The 16858-nt window shown below is 40.0% G+C and overlaps 1 protein-coding gene across 2 annotated transcripts; it reads left to right on the plus strand.

Annotated features, from left to right (window-relative positions):
- The first annotated feature begins 698 nt into the window (after positions 1–698).
- On the plus strand, positions 699–4974 carry MKRN2OS (MKRN2 opposite strand). 2 transcript variants are annotated; one of them, XM_019732677.2, is made up of 4 exons: positions 699–999; positions 1967–2016; positions 3534–3696; positions 4513–4974. In XM_019732677.2, exons 1-4 carry the CDS (start codon positions 782–784, stop codon positions 4751–4753), a joined length of 672 nt encoding a protein of 223 aa, XP_019588236.1. In that variant the 5' UTR covers positions 699–781; the 3' UTR covers positions 4754–4974. The 2 variants fall into 2 exon arrangements, with proteins under 2 accessions (XP_019588236.1, XP_074169072.1); XM_074312971.1 differs by lacking the exon at positions 1967–2016 and having other exon boundaries at positions 811–999; positions 4513–4875.
- The last annotated feature ends 11884 nt before the right edge of the window (positions 4975–16858 follow it).

The raw sequence follows: 16858 nt of genomic DNA on the forward strand, positions 1-16858 counted from the left end.
AAAAAGGAAATGTCTAGAAATTTTTTCTTTTAAAGTGTACTTTGATATTATTATAATCACATCAGATTTCTTTCAGATAGCTTTTGCATGGTGTATCTTTTTCCATCCTTTTAGTTTCAATTTACCTGGTACTTTTATATCTAAATTGTATCTCTTGGAAATGGTATACAGTTGAGTAATTTTAAAACCCAGTCTAATAAGCCCTCTTTCAGGCAGTAACCCCCACCTAGGGTAACCACTATCCTTATTTCTAACTGTGCTGTTAATTTTTTCTGGGCAAGATTATTTCTATAATATAAAACATCAAAAGAAAATGGCTTCAAAGTGGATTTGCTTATTCAAAACCATAACGATATAACCTTTTCTAGCAACACAAAAACAAATGTGGGTCCCTAACTTCCAGAGGCTCACAGACTAATGACTAATTAAAGAACAGAGCTCTGGTAGAAACATGAATCCAGTGCTGCCCTCGCAAGGGAACGCTGAGGGAAGAGGAGAAAGGTTTCACAGAAATGTAGGGCTTTAAGGGATGAGTAGGAGCTGGCTGCCGACAGTTGCAAAATGTACGAAGGATAGAAATTTTGTAAGCAGCACAAATGGAAATGAAAATGAAAGCTCTTCAAGACACCAGTTCAATCCGACAGGGTTTGTCTTCTAAAGCCGCCAATCAGAATGACGTCATTGTTGATCAAGTTACTCGGGCTGCGTGCATTTGCTATCTGTTCAATGAGGAAAAGGAAGTCTGGGGAAACCGCTCCCGGTTGCCCAGGAAGGGAAAGCCATGCAGTGCGCAGAGGTCGGAAAGCCTTTAATTAAATTCAACCACTGCAGGAAATACATCTACAGCTTCAGTGTGCCGCGATGCTGCCCCCTCTGCCGGCAGGACGTGGGCTCGAGGAAGCTGGAGGAAGCACCTGTTAGCATCTCCAATCCGTTTACCAATGGACATCAAGAAAAATGTTCATTCCTCCTCAGGCCAACTCAAGGGACATTTCTTAGGTACAGTGTTTTTAAGTATTACATTGAATCGTGTAAACTTTCCCTTCTGTGTTGTACTCACTAAAATCTTCTTTTACAGGGTGAGGTTTGGGAGATAATCTTTCCAGTATTTTAGCATTAAATTCTAAAATGTAGGCCTATTTGTTTCATAGAAATAGATGGTGTGCATACTTTCCTGGAGCAATAGTGCAAGAATATATCAACGTCAAACCTGCTTATATGATTTCAAGAAAAATCGATAGCCTGGAGTTTTTTCACTCAGAGATTTTGAGATAAGAGGCTATTCGGGAAAATGACCCAGTAGCTAATGTCAAAATAGCACCTTTACTGTGAGTTGGTTTATAATTTCTGTGACAAAACAGGGACAAAGTACTGAGTCTGAAGACGGCCACTTTTAGACTATTTTGCATGGAGGTGAATTAAATTGAAGACTAGAGTTGGTCTATTTCAATTGTAGACACCACCTAAATTGAATTAAGAAAGACTTCAAAAATCAAAAGATTGTGCTTCCCTAGAGTCCTTGTGTAGTTTACACATGGAATTGGGACTGGCCCTGCACAAGCCAAGTTGTAAGAGAGCATGGATGCTATTGAATGATGGCAGATGCTTTAAGAAGGGTGTCCATGTGCATCCTCACCATCTAATGCTGAGAACTACTTGCTTCCTTGAAATCTGCCCTTCCAACTCTTTCGTGCCCTTCAGAGTGTGTGGGATGAGAAAATTAGAGTTGACTATTCACTTCACTACTAACATCCTTAACTGATTTCCTTCCTGTCACTATGAGGCTGAAATGAACCAAAGTATATAAAATGTGTTGCACCAAACTGTTTTTTAAGAGCCCCTCATTCACTGATGGTAAGTCTGGCACCAGCCAAGAGAGAAGGCCTATCACTCTCCTCCTACTTTAGGTACTAATTCTTCATGCCAGACACATGCAAACAAGGAAAAAAAAATTTGTTTCTTTCAGGGAGTATGATGGAAGGTCTGATCTTCACGTTGGAATAACCAACACAAATGGTGAGTGCATTTTCATTTTTCTTTTTTTTTTTTAGCTTAGTCCCCAAAATACCCAGTCAGAGGAGAGCAGTAGTTCTAGAAAAAAAGAGATTGTGGCAACATTTAATTAGTGATTTCTCTGTTCCCTGGGTTCATCTGCTGTGCCATGAAGTGGGCAATGCTACCCCACAAAATGAGAAATACTAGACTTTACAGCAAGGTATTATTACTAACAATACTAAATATTTGAAAAATGTTTGATATTTTTTCAGCCAAGAGCAACACAAACCTGTTAAATTTTTGTTGGTTTTTAAAAGAGGAAGAAATAGAATTCTGGACAGGTTAAGTTGCCCAAGACCTCATCTTGTGTGGGAACCAGAATCTGGACCCAGGCCCTTTACCCCCAAATCTATACTCAGCTCCCTGCCACTGGTCCTCATACTCCAGAGTCTCCAGGGTTTAGGCAGGGAACTCAGGGATAAATCAGGGGATACAACACCTGAGCATGTGGTGGGGCCTGCTGTGGTTTGTTTTATAAAAAATTAAAAGAAGCATGTTTAAATAAAACAGTTCCTTTGGCCAGATCTAGCTCTCAAGGCACGGAGTCTGCAACCCCTAAAACCAGAATATCCATGTCTGCAGGACAAGGGCCTGGGTGAGCCCCTTGCAGAAAGTTGTAGGCCTGGGAATGGTGAGTGAGGCCAGCCAGACGAGGCTGTAATCACAGCCTTTCCGCGATTCCTTGAAGCAGTAGAAATGGACGCTATGAATAGAAACCTGGGACTGGGTTTTTGAACTGTTACCCACTTGAGTAGTCAAATTTGCCACCAATCTTATCACTGGAAATTTATTGCTGATTTAAAGAAACAAGATAGACCCATTTGTAAATAGAGAACGTCAACAAAAATATTTGGAGCTGATTATCCTGGCACCTGTTATAGTCTCTTTTTCCTGGGGGCGATTTCATGGTGCTGAACTCGGTTTCCCTGAAGAAACTGCTCTGCTGACAGCAGAGGAGGCAGGGGCTCCATAACCTCTCCTTGACTGCAGGCAAGGCCCTCTCTAAATCTCCCAGGTGGGTGGCTGCCCCCTGAACTTGATGCTCTAGAGGAAGGAGGTTCTAGAGCCCCTCGTGGCCCATGGCTCTCTGACCCTAATCGGAAAGTACAACCTGAGTTTCCGATATGTAGTTACCATGGTGATTGCTGTCTTTTTTTTTTTTTTTTTAGTTTCAGGTGTACAAAAGACATTTCACCCCTCACAAAGTGATAACCCCTGCCCCCAATCTATTGCCCCTCTGACATCATTTATATCTATTACAATTCCATTGAATCTATTCCTTATGCTATACTCCATATCCCGTGACTATGTATATTAAATTATAGTTAACATACAATATTATTCAACTTCAGCTTCAGGTGTACAGTGCAGTCAAGCATCTACACCGTCCATGAAGTGGGCTGTCTTTTTCTGACATCCCCTTTTCACAGAGGTGCATTTTCCCTTAAGCTTCTGCAGAACTCTGGTTTTGGTTGCAGGAGTTGTGTATAATTACACCATGCACGGCATCCAGCGAGATGAAGCAGGCTGGGAGCAGAGTATAAGTATCCCGTTATTGCAGCCTGGCATGTTTGGACTGATGGACCAGTGGGACAAGTACCTGGAAGACTTCTCCACCACAGGGGCCTGGCTGCCACACAGGTACAGGGCTGCAGAGACCACCCGTTCCCTGGCCCTCATTCGCCATGCAAGTGTGATCTCAGGTCACAGAGGACTTTGAGCTGTGTTTATATGAGCCCATACCAAGATAGTAGTGTCTGGAACAGAAACTTAAGCAGGGGTTGATTTACTTTGGGGTTTCTGCAGAGGTGAGCCCACGAACATTTAAATAGTATTAATAGAAGTATAGCATTTTAAGAACTGAAAGGACCAGAACTTAGTACTCTAGTTATTTGGCTAGGTATTTTTAATACTTAACATTTAATAATATGTACAGCAAAAGCTGTGATATATTCTCTTAATACAAACATTTTTTTAAATGATGTTCAAAATTTATAAATATTTAAAGCTTTTTATTGGTGTTAACAATTTTGAAATTAATTTCTCAATTCCTCAGTATTTTAGATATATAGCATGCTTAAAATTTTCAATTGTTTTCAGGCTTCCCTGGAAATAAATTTAGATACTGTGGGATATCTTAAAACTTAAGATATGGAATTCCACTTCTAGAATCTAGAATTTAAGTGAAATTAGGTGCTCCAAATTGGGGTTTATGTGCAACTTAAGTAGCTACTCTGAACAGTTAGTTGAGTCCCATCTGTACTTAAGTTGCAAACAGAAATAGCCCAAGATGCCGAGTGTCCCTCGGAGCTTTGTCGTCAAGTGGGCTGGCACAGGTAGGGGCCCAGCTCGCTGAGTGAGCCCAGTTTCAATTATGAATGGCCCAGCAGCTTCTCAACCTGTTCCTGAGCAGCTTTTAAAGCTAAGCCTTCTCTTCTCCATGTCCTTGTTTGTAAGGTATGAAGAAGACCACCACAACTGCTACAGTTACACCCTCACATTCATTAACTGCATTCTGACCACAGAAGGCAAGGAGCAACTGGACAAGAATGAGTTCACCGAGAAATTCGTGGTCCCGAGGACCAGGAAGGCTTCTAAGTACATCACACTCTACCGGGCGATAGAAGAGCGTGGCTTCTACGTGACTGACCACCCTGATCAAGAGCCAAGCCCTGCTCTGGGAAGCGGTTTGTGCTGAGTGCGAAGTGTGAGAGAAGGGACAGGACATTGGGGGTTACTACCTTTAGTAGGTATCGGAGATTTCTAAATGTATTAAACTCTGGTTAATAAAAAAAGTGTTACGGCTTTCCTTTAAGCATATTTCAGCTTATTGCAGTATGGGAATTTATAAAACTAGTAATAAAAATTGCCTTGAGTTTCCAAAATTGTATGTGTTACAATTAAACTCTTTTCCTATCACTTCGTTTTTCAATCTGAGAATCCATGTTACAGCATAAAGCGGCAGCATCTTTTATTCACAGAGCAATGAAAGCTCTTCCTATAAATTAATTAGAGCTAAACAAACGCACCTTTCAATGTGAGTCCAGAAGGTGGGGATTTGTGAGAAGGTGAGCGAGACTTAAAATTTATGAAGTAATGAGCACCTTCACCTCATTGTTTTTATTTAAAAAGGATATGGTAACCTTTTGATGGTCTACAGCAGTAAAAAAAGAAGGAAAAACAAAACAGAAAAGGTCTCAGAATTTAAGTTAGGAAACAGGCACCCCTGAATTAGCCTTTCTAATCCATATGCACAGACTGGACTGGCGATTCCTTGTAGTGTGACACCAGTCTGTTTCCTTCTCACTTTGCCTGACCTGACATAAAAAGATTGAGGTGTTGGGTTTACCATGTAAAACAGCAACTTCTCTGCCCACTTTAAATGCAGAATGCAGAAAGGACTCAATGAAAGGTTGTCTTCCTTCTCTAATACTCAGAAGAAGAAATGGGAAAACGGGGGTGAGCAACTATAACAAAACGAAGTGATTTTAACAAGCATATTAGAATTTGTATACCCAAGTAATCATCAAACTTTTAGCAGACAATCAGCAAAACATGTCAGAATTCTTCCTTGAAATCTGCTTCCAGAAATCACTTTGTTTTTGGCCAAATGTGATATATTACTCCACTTAATCTTATTCCCCGGCCTGGGCACCAAATAATGTCTATTTTCCCAAAACCAAACCCATCTTCAAAATATTCAACTTCAAAGCACCAAACACATCTTCAATGTACCTATAATCAAGGTACCAATAATTACTTCGTAATAAAGATATTAAGAAAACTTGCTACAGATCCTGAAAGCTTGTTTCCAAAGAGGAGTTTGGTCAACATTTCAGCCCCAGCAACTGCAGTGGGAAAAAATGCACAGCATGCCAATGTTTGCACTTTTAAGTTCTGGTACTTCTCTTTAAGAGAAACAAAACTTCCCACCCAGAATGTGATACCACTTTAAACAGAACTGTGACTACTATTCCGTGGTGTTCAAGAATTCGTAAACACCTCAGTAGGTAAAGATGAAAAAGTGTTGGGTTTGGGAAATATTCCAATGTGCCCCTCTGCTCTTAACATGCAATCTACGGGCCCCACTTCTCTGGCCCCATTCTTTACCTGATGACGGGTAATCACAGCAGCCGCAGTTACTGAGTATCCATGAAGGACTCCACACCAGAATAAACACTTGTATTCTTCCTTTTCAATCCTCAAGACCACCCTGTGAAGTTGGTACTAACATTATGCCCATTTTACAGATGAAAAGGGAAACTGAGGAAATTACTTGCCCAAACTCACACAGTGACAAAACCAGGCTTCAAAGCCAAATTTGACTGCAAAGCCCATGCACTTAACTCCTGGGCCACTTGGTAACGTGAAAGAGACCAGTGATACCTAGAATATACAGTAACTCGGCCAGCAATTTTTGCATTAGAAAAGATAAAGGTGAAAATAAGAATTTTGCTTTCAGCAACATTCAAATATGGAAAGTAAAAAATGTCAGAAAACAATGCAGACAAAACAAGAATTGTTAATATTAGAAATGCCAATTTCATGCTGCTTTCTTTTAGTGCAGCATTACTTGCTTCTCAAAGCTTTAACAGTCCCCATTCCCTATTTTAGGGGCCACTCTTCTACCTGGAGGTGACACTGACAGCAGCCGACCTCATAGTCTTCACTTCAGCAGGCTGTACATTCCCTACTCATAAAATCACAGCACCACCCTACAGGTTTTACCCCTAATAAAGGGAATTAAGCATTTCATGACACCAACAGATGGCAATGTTGTTCCAGTTTTTAGAATTATAAACAGACTCCTTGGGTTGTTTCCTTTATCAGACCAGCTCAACACTAACTGAAGGATGAGGCGGTTCAGCGCTGGCACCAGCTCTCCTTCCTGATGAAGTCTCAGAGTGTCCCCGGCACCTCCCAAAATACACCTCTTCACCTCAGCAGTTAGCACTGGGCACACATCTGGTCCTCCATCAGTGCTCACTGAATGACCAATGACTGGGCTCCTTTTCACAGCAAGGTCAGAGAGTTTGCCTCAGTGTTACCGATGTGAAAGACTAAAATGGCCCACGCAAAGGTATTTTTCCAAAGCCTACTGTGCATGGATTAGTCTCATTGCCAGGAAAACCCAATAAACATTTTTTAAATGCCCCCCACCCAATGGCCGTAGCTAGCTCCCTTTGTACAGGAGGTGTTTATAGCATTACCTCCCCCAATCTCCAGAGGTGTCTTCACCACTTTACCTCACACTATGTTTCTATCACCTCTTTCTCCACTGTGTTAACTACCAGGGCATAAACTAGGCTTATGACCCCTAGAGAAAAGAATTATGCCAATGCTTACACTCTTGGTTTATCTGAAAAGGAAAAAAGGAGACCTACCATGTGCCAGACCTTTTCATATGACATCTCATTTATTCTGCAAAACAAACTCAGGAGGTAGTAATTATCCCCATTTCACAGCTCAGGAAACTGAGGCTCAGTGATTAGGCAATGTTCCCCAGATTGTCCCTGTTTCCCTAGGGACTGTGGACCCAGGTTTTCCTGATTCCACCGTTTCTATTCTATCAGAATGTTCCATTTAAAAGTTAAGAAGAAAGCTTCCTGGTTGGTGACATTCAGGGAGAGTGGTGCGCTCAGAGAGGTTATGGAAGTTCCATGCCTTTTTCTCATACCTTGGCCTATGCATCTCTTCTATCTGTTGGAAATTGTTCTGAGTTATATCTTTTTATAATAAACTGGTGAAGTAAAATGTAAAAAAATGAAAACATAAAAAAAGTTAAGTATTTACCTTTGCCATATTGTTTCTGAAAATGTAAAGATTCTAAAAAATTTTAAATGCTTGAAAACTTGCACTTATAAGAAATTAGAATGAAATGAACTACTTTGAAATAAAAAATGTTACCTCCTAGTTTAACAATTTCACAAATGTATTTTTTCATATCATGTATTTTTAAGTGAGGCATCCCTATATTTCACAAAATGGTAAAAAGACTACATTTTTTCAGCATATATATATATAAAAAAGCAAAGATTGAAGATAAATTGATGGTTTAAATCTCCCAATCAGTTTTAGAAATGGGCCTCAGTTACAGTTTTGAGGAAGTTAACATTTATGGGATAATTATTTGAGTCTGTAATCAGATTTTTAAAAATTCAATTCAGTTGGTAAAATCATAAATGGAGGGAGGGTGGTGGAGAGGCATTTCATTTCTTTTTAACCCAAGTACTCCCCCACAAGGGTAAAACTAAGTTAAGAACCACATTCAAGTAAATAGTAACTTTTTAAAAAGAGAAAATGAAAATGCTTCAACAATAAAGGCAAAATAATAAAATGAAAACAAAATAAAAAGTATTCAATAAGTAATGAGGAATTTTCAGACTAGTATATACTATGCTCAAAATCATAGGGAAGCCTCATCAACATCAGCCTAACCTTCCTAAGACCAAGTCCCATTCACGTTGCTTTAATCCCTGCCAAGTGTTACCTATGAATCAGTTACTTTATAGAAGTAAATCTCTTTATGAGAGAACTCAGGACAGTAAAGGCACAGATGTCACCATTTCCCCTTACAGTTTGGGGATGAGGTCAGAAAACATTAGCTCAGGTTTAAAACAGAAGCGAAGAGAATCAACATACAATAATCAACTGCACAAGTAACAGCCTTAATAGATGACAGGTAACTGTGATTCTTAGGACACGAGTGCTTCCACCTTCCTCCGAAAATGAATCATCATAGCTGCAAATTACTGAAAGTACATTATGAGCCGGGCACTGTACTAAGAAGTACCTTGGGAGGACTAACCCACGTAATCCTCCAGCAACCCTCTGGGGTTGATAACATTATCATTTTTACTTTTTAAAATTGAGGTGAGATTCGTATTACATAAGCCTATTTTAAAGCGAAAAATTCAATGGCATTTAGTACAACGTTGTGCCACCGCCACGTCTATCTAGTTCTACAACATGTCATCCCCCTGGAAGGTGACTCTGTACCCACTAAGCATTTGCTCCCGAGTCTTCCCTCCCGTCCCTGGTAACCACTGATCTGTTCTCTCGCATAGATTTACCTATTTGGGGTATATAATTGGAATCAAACAATATGCAACCTTTGCGTCTGAATTCTTTCCCCTGGCATGTTTTCAAGGTTCATCCATGTTGTAGCACGTCAGTACTTCATTTCCTTTTGTGGCTAAATAGCATTCCACTGTATGTTTATGTTAATAACATTAACTTCATTTTATAGACGAGGAAACTGAGGTTAAGATTGCATGTAGATGAGTTGGGATGCAAACGTGGGTCTGACTCCAAACCAAGGAGCTCTTAGCCATCCTGCCATCCACCTGAGGCCAATCACAGAGACCAAGGAATTACTGAAACTTAATACCAAAGCCAGAGTCTCATAAATAGTTTAAAAATCTTGGAAACTGTAAGCTACGGACTCTAGCCCGAGGAGGTGGTAATCTAAAGGCAGGGCAGCTCTGAGGTTACAGAACCACTTACTAGTGTCCCGCTGCTCTCTGGGCAGGTCCAGCACCTTTCAAGGGTGACTTCCTGATTCCGGTCGCAGGTTCTTCAGAAAGCAGGATAAAGGTAATTCGGCTCACCCCAACAACAAAACAGCCCCTCAGCACATAGGTGGCCCTCTGCAAACGTCCTCTCATGTCTCTCCACTTTCTGTGAACAAACAGTGCTTGTGTCTGTTTTCAGATGGGCCTAACTTCCACAAACACATTTCAGTTCTTGACCCAGACTTAGCTCTGAATGTAAACTGACACTATGTCTCTTGCCTGTTTGGTGGGTTTGAGTCATTCCTTCTGGGAAGAGAGGGGAAACTCCTTGTGTCAGGTACTTTTTGAGTTTTCCTTTATCCACATAACCACACACGAGGCAAATATCATCAGCCCCATTTTAGAGGTATGAAAATTGAGGCTCATAAAGGGTAAGTTGCGTAAGGTCACATAACCACTGAGAGGCAGAGCTGAGATCTGAATGGTTCCTTTCTAGAAGGCTCACTAGGTTCTTAATGTTGGATCCACCAGTGGTCCTCACTGCATCTGTGAACCTCCTTCAGATGTATGCAAAATCATACACATGAGCATATTCCTGGCGAGAGGGGTCTCAGGCTGCACCCCAGCCTTGACGTGGGGGACCACCGCCCAGCCGTGCCAGCAGATACCTGGCTTGGCCTGGCGCGGAGGGCTGGCTTCCTCTTTAACCTCCACCTGCACAAGCCCTAGCGGGGCAATACTTCTGACTTCATGTGATTTTCTAGGCTGGTGTCACGTCAGCTGTGGAGATCTCATTAGGGCACTGAATGTAGGCCCAGGACCTCTCAGGTCAAGTCCTCCACTTGTACTTCCTGGTGGTGACATACAACAGTCACATCTCTAAGCCTCAAACCTTCCTCCCATGGAGGTCCCACCACCTAAACTCCAAAGGTTATTGTGGGATAAACAAGAACACAGGTGTCTGTCCATCTCAACTCCCACGATGTGAATATGTACTGCAACGATTTGTAAAAAATGGTAGCCCACCTTGGTTATCCAAATAAAAAGACTATGTAAGAGTTTGCAGCTGTGCGTGTCTGGACCAGAAAGAGGACACCGCAGGCACCGCTGTCTTAGTTGATTACACGGCGCTTGTGCTGTTTGGATGTGTAGTGTGTTATCACATCCTTTTCCCAACTTCATTAAGCAAAAATGTCTCCTGTGGAAATGGAAAAGCCCATGAAGGAAGTAGGTGAGTTTTAGAGGCCTAAGAAATCCCCCTACATTAGAAGAAAAAAGTGGAAGTGATATGTATTGAGAAAGGTGATCGTATAAAAGATATATTCTTGGCCAAACAGGTATCTGCCTTTTTTTTGATATATATACCTATATATATATAGATATATATATATATTTTTTTTGCATTGGGTTGTGAAAATACAACTTGTGAAAAATATTGGGTCCACAGAGTTTCATAGTGTTCTTGAGTGTGGCAAGTTATTTTTATAAAGCTAGTGAAATTCCTGAGTGGCCAGTCAGCCTGATGCCACTAAACACATGTGGTACAGTGGGTGGCTTTGAACACCTCAGGACAGCTGGAAAGTGATGGAAGAGAGAGAGGACTTGGTGAAGGATTTCAGTTTTAAAGCAAGTCTGGACAGTTTGAGAGATTTAAGAATCATGTAAGTGTGATGCTTTGAAGAGTGTGGGAGAAGCAATTTCTGCTCTCAGTGAGGCTGTAACATCTCTCCCAGTGAACTGCAGAATCTCTTGATGGTGGTTTTACCGCAGAGAAAATTTCCAATCTTGAACCTGAGCTTTTTTTGAAAACAAATGCCATCTGGTACATTTATTTCAGAAGGTAAAAAAAAAACTGCTAGGATTTAATGCTCCGAAGATAAACTAATACTGCTTTCAGCTGGAAACTGTGAGGGTGACGTAAACCAAAGCCTTTGCTGGTGTATCATTTCAGAACCCCAAGGGCCCTCAGGTAACACTGAAGAGTGCATGGCCTGCTGCATGGTGTTCAAATCTTCTACATAAAGAAGGCATATCCTTCATACAAGGCTCTTTGACTAAAGATGATGACATCCTTTAGAGCTTTCAGTTACAAATCTCTGTGTGGTCTTTGGCTTCTCTACGTAGCCTTTATACTAAGGAGTCTCCACAACCTTCAAGGCATATTCGCTAATGATAAAGCATCTGAGGTGGAGAGCTGATAGGATGACTGTACCTTGATGAACAATTCCTGGAAGAATTTTTACCATAAGGGTATTTGATGCACTGATTAGGCCGGGAAAGAAGTGCTACCACAAATGAAGAATGAAATAGGAAAGAAATGCCTCCTGAAATTTTTGGCCAACATTCAAGGTTTTGAGAAAGTGATGATTCATAGTGAAATCTTTCACTTTGTTAAGGAGCCTGTCAGATGCTCTAAGATCATGTGTCACGGGAATGCAAACAAGAACCCATTTTTGTTTTTTTCATCTCAGCTTCCAAAGATGGTTCTTAACCATCTACTGCTGGAATATTTAGTGCCAAGGAGAAGACTGTCAGCCAGTGTCTTGAATTTGGACGGTGGATGAACCTCAGACCCACACTAACTTCCTCCTGCTCCGCCCCCTCAAAAGGAGAAAAGTAGGACTAACTATTGAGGTGCCTCCTGCACTCAATAGCAGCATCCCACTGGCGATGGATGTAATCAGGCCTGACACAGCAATGAAGGTGGCCAAAGCTGAGGAAGGAAGGTCAGTGGTTTTAAGGGTTCATGACCATTCAAAAGAAATTAAAAGTTTTGTCCAATGCGTGGTACCTTTACCCACCCTCTCAAAGAAGTTGAGGAGTTAAATGAGGACAAAGACAAACACAGACAAAGGAAGAGTTAGAGAAACTGATACATCAGTTATAGAGATAAGTAAGAAAAATAAGGGTCAGCAAGTTGGAACCTTCATAGAATTGCCAGCAGCAAAACGCTAGAATAATTTAATTTCTAAGATCCCTCAATGGAATCACATACTGAGCATGACTGTACACATTTTATACACACACACATTGCTGTACAGCATTCACAACAAAACCACGTATACTGCAATTAAGGTATTTTTCTTCCAAGAACATTTTAACTAGATTTTCACTTGCTGCCTTATTCCTCAATCCAAGCCAACTATTGTATTTAGTATTCAACTGAAGAAACCGCAATTTATTCTAAAACTCAAACAATGCTATTTTGGCTATTTTGAGGCAGGATGTTAATCTCTAATGAGGATCTTTCTAGAGATTTACAGGAATGATTCAGACTTTTATGAGATTTTCACTTTTATAACTTAACCTCTGGTTGGTATTTGACTTGTATATATTACCTTTGGAATTTTTAAAGAGAAAATGTTTAAAAGGGCTAACTTCTAGAACTTCCAATTAAATTCTCTCAAACAAGCAAAAATGAAAAGGTATATTTTAATCCTGGTTTGTTTAGTGTTTTTGCTTTCAGACTGCTGTTACTCTAAAACAAGAAAGAATGAGCTATAATACTTGATGGCAAGAACTCTGTATTCCAACAGAGTGTTTGATAGAGGGGTTCCTGCCACAAAACACTGTTTTTCACAAAAACCTCAAAATCCGGGATCTAGTGTCACTTCTGCCCAAGTGACAGAAAGCACATAAAAAACGTGGCTCATAGGAGGCCTTCCACATATGGAAGTTGCCATTATTATCATTTGACCTTCACAACCCACTTAAGCTCTCTGAGCCCAGTTTCTTCATCTTCAATTTGAACAGGATTGGAAAACAGTCTGGAAGTTATTCAGATGTTAACACAGAGTAACCATATGATCCAGCAAATCCACTCCTAGGTATATATACTCAAAAGAAATGAAAACATAGTATGTCCACACAAAAATCTGTATGTGAGTGTTCACAGCAGCATTATTCATACCAGTTAAAAGGGGGAAACAACCCAATATCCATCTTTGGATGAATGTATACACAAAACATGGCATCTCCATATAATGAAATATTAGTCAGGATGAAATTCTGATATGGATGAAACTTGAAAGAATTATCCTAAGTGAAAGACACAAAAATCTTTATAATGTATGATTTCATTTATATGAAAAATCTAGCATGGGCAAATTCATAGACGAAGAAAGCATAGACTAAGCTTACCAGTGATTAGAAGGAGAGGAGGATGGCGGGGGTAAAGGTATATATAATTTTGCTAGACATTGCTAAACTTCCCCCGTAATGGTTGTTATCACTTGTACTCCCACCAGCAATGCAAGAGGGTATTTCTCAGGTCCTTATCAATGGTCAAACTTTGGGATTTTTGCCAATCTGATTGCTGGAATGATATCTCATTACAGTTTTAATTTGTATTTTTTCTTACAATAAAATGTTTTAGAAAATCCTTTTTAATTATGTTTTGACCTGCTGGTATTGGTTATGTAATTACCGCGAGAAGGCCTTAGAGAAATACACTAAGATAAAAGATTTATAAACTAAAGAGGAGAGGGCCAGCAAGTGAGAACTATACACACTAGTATGTTTTAACAAATACATCGATGTCATGGCTATTGTTGTAAATTCTAATTCTAGAAATAAAACTCATTTTGCATACAGGTGAGCAGGTACTTAGTTACCAGTACTTTCCACATGCACAGTACTCCGCTAGGCAATGCTTAACAACAGAAAAGCCTGAATAACACTTTTGATAATTCCAGAAATTAGCCAAAACACATTTTTACCAATTACAAGAACTCTTTCCCCTTGATTAGAATTATTCTAGTTAATATTTTGACTCCTCCTCTATATAACAGAATTTTACTATGTACTCTGAGGTGTAAGATCAAAAAGAAAAGAAAAGAAAAGAATAACTTTCCCAAAGAACTGAAAGATGCCCAAGTTTACCTTTCCATTTAGCAACCAGCTTAGGATCTGAGATTGTGAAGTTTGGACGGCTTCTAGACAGGATACCTTTGCCAAAATAACCCTTCCGGGAAGACAGAAAAATAAGGTTAGTTCACCTTTAGTTATCAATTTCTTGGCTGAGGGCAATTAACTATTTGAGTTAATAAGAGATTCATTTCACTTTTTACAGCTTTACATTTTCCTCTGATTGCCTAACGATCACTAATGAGGATCTTAGCATTTTATCTCTTTGATTATTTCAAGAGTACTAGTAAGTGTTTAGTACACCTCGTTTGTCTCATAACTAATGATTTCAGTCTAGGTCTGATAAGTGAAGGCAACAGGGCAGGCAGAGGCAGGTTTTTTCTTCACATGTGGGTCAGGAACAGTGTGCCTAAAAGCAAGAGCCAAGTCTCCCAGGTACAAAAAGCTCTTGGATTCTTTTGTACCTAGAATGGAAGTATTTCTCTTCTTCCAGCTGATTCCAAAAACAACACAGACTTTTCCCCCCATTTCTTAAAATTATAAAATATTTAAGCCCACAGAAATTTGAGAGAGTAATAAAATGAACACCCTTTACCCTTCGCCTATTCTTAACAATCAGAATAAATGGCCTCTTGCTTAATGTTACATACTGCAAAAGTGAGAGAAAATGCCCTTGGCCTAGACCCCAATCTCACCAGGGTCAATGCCACCCAGTGTATCCCACTTTGGGAAGGTGGCTACAACCTGTATGTTTTATATAAAATATCTAGAAAAGGCACCTTATGGAGACAGGAAGTAGGCTGGTGGGTGCCTTGGGCTGGGATTAAGTGCAATGGGCATGAGGGAACTTTTTGTGCTGATGGAAATGCTTTAAAACAGGATTGTGGCAGTGGTTGCACAACTCTAGGAATTTACTACAATCACTGAATTGTTCACTTACAATAGGTGAACTTTATGGTTGTAAATTATACCTCAATAAAGCTGTTTAAAAAATGCCCTCAGTGGTGAATTGGCTATGGGTGGGGGGAAGGAAAGCAAGCTACCAATCTCAAACCAAACCCATTACAGATGGAAAGCAGCAAAAACTAGAACTTGTTCTTATCTAAGGAGAGGTCCCCAACTAGGAGAGAGAGCAGATAAGGAGCCAGAGTACATGCTGAAGCCCCATTTGATTTGTCCATGAGCCAGAACAATATGTCACTCTGTGGTCCTCTGGGATGGAACAAGAGTAAGTGGGGAAGTTTTACTTTTTACCCATTAATTTAATTTCTGTAAATTGCTTGCTTTTTAAAAAATGAACACACATTGTTTTTATCATTGAAAGACAAGAAAAGTCAATGTACTGACCCTACTTCATCAATGAAATGTGGGTTCAGGATGGGTGTTATCCTCATGACATATGGCTTTGGAGCACCTGAGTCAAATTGTAGTGTTCCTACATGTGTCCAGGCAGCAAGGAAAGAGTATGTGTCACTTATGGCTTGTTTCTGGGGTTAGAAGAAGAAACGATAGCTGGCTCAGGGCTGCCAGGAGGTAGCATGCCATGGCCACTTGTACTTACTTTCCCGTACAGCTGCTCAATATCTTCTGCGTTCCTTACAATTACATTGTTGTTTATCATTTCAGCGTGGAATATTTTGAAGTCTTTCTTAGGACCACAGTTTGGACCAAAAGGGATCGGAAATGGGGACTCATAATTCTCATACACTCTTCTTTTCCTCTTTGGGGCATGGAAAACTGCTTCTGCCATTTCTCAAGCATAACTGTTCTTTGAAGAGTATAATGAAGAGAAAGAAACATAGTCAATCAATAACTACACTGATCAAAACTCCAAATACATTTATCCCTAGGCTCAGAAAACTTTGTAGTCTGTAGGAAAATATTTACAAAGCAATGAACTAAATGACAGAGTAATGAGAATATTTTTGAGAGCAGTGTAAATCTCATTCACCTAGAATATCTCAATTAATTCTCATAACGACACCCAAGAAGTCAGTGGCATTACTTCTAATTACGCTGATAAGACTGAGGTCTAGTGACGTGCCCCAAGTCACATTGCTATGCAGTCTCCTGATGGCTATAGGATTTCTGTCTGTTAGGATTACTCCCACTCTTTTACTCAGTCAATAGGCATTTACTGAGCATCTATCAGCAGCAACTAATAATCAGAGGTGCTGGGGATATAAAGATAAAACCAAAAAAGACCTTGTCCTCAAAGAACGAAATCTAGTGAGCACTTCATTTCCCAAAAAACAGGACCTTAAAATACATTCCAAACATTATGTCAATCATTTTTCAATATTTAAGGCAAATTGATAAATAATAACAACGATAGCAGCGGTTCTCATTTAAGGCTCTATTGTATACCTCCATGGGTGATGGCTAAGAGTAGGCCCTCTAAAGCCAGCGTGCCAAGATAGAAA

Source organism: Rhinolophus sinicus, linkage group LG10, assembly GCF_036562045.2.
Source record: "Rhinolophus sinicus isolate RSC01 linkage group LG10, ASM3656204v1, whole genome shotgun sequence".
NCBI classification, from domain to species: domain Eukaryota; kingdom Metazoa; phylum Chordata; class Mammalia; order Chiroptera; family Rhinolophidae; genus Rhinolophus; species Rhinolophus sinicus.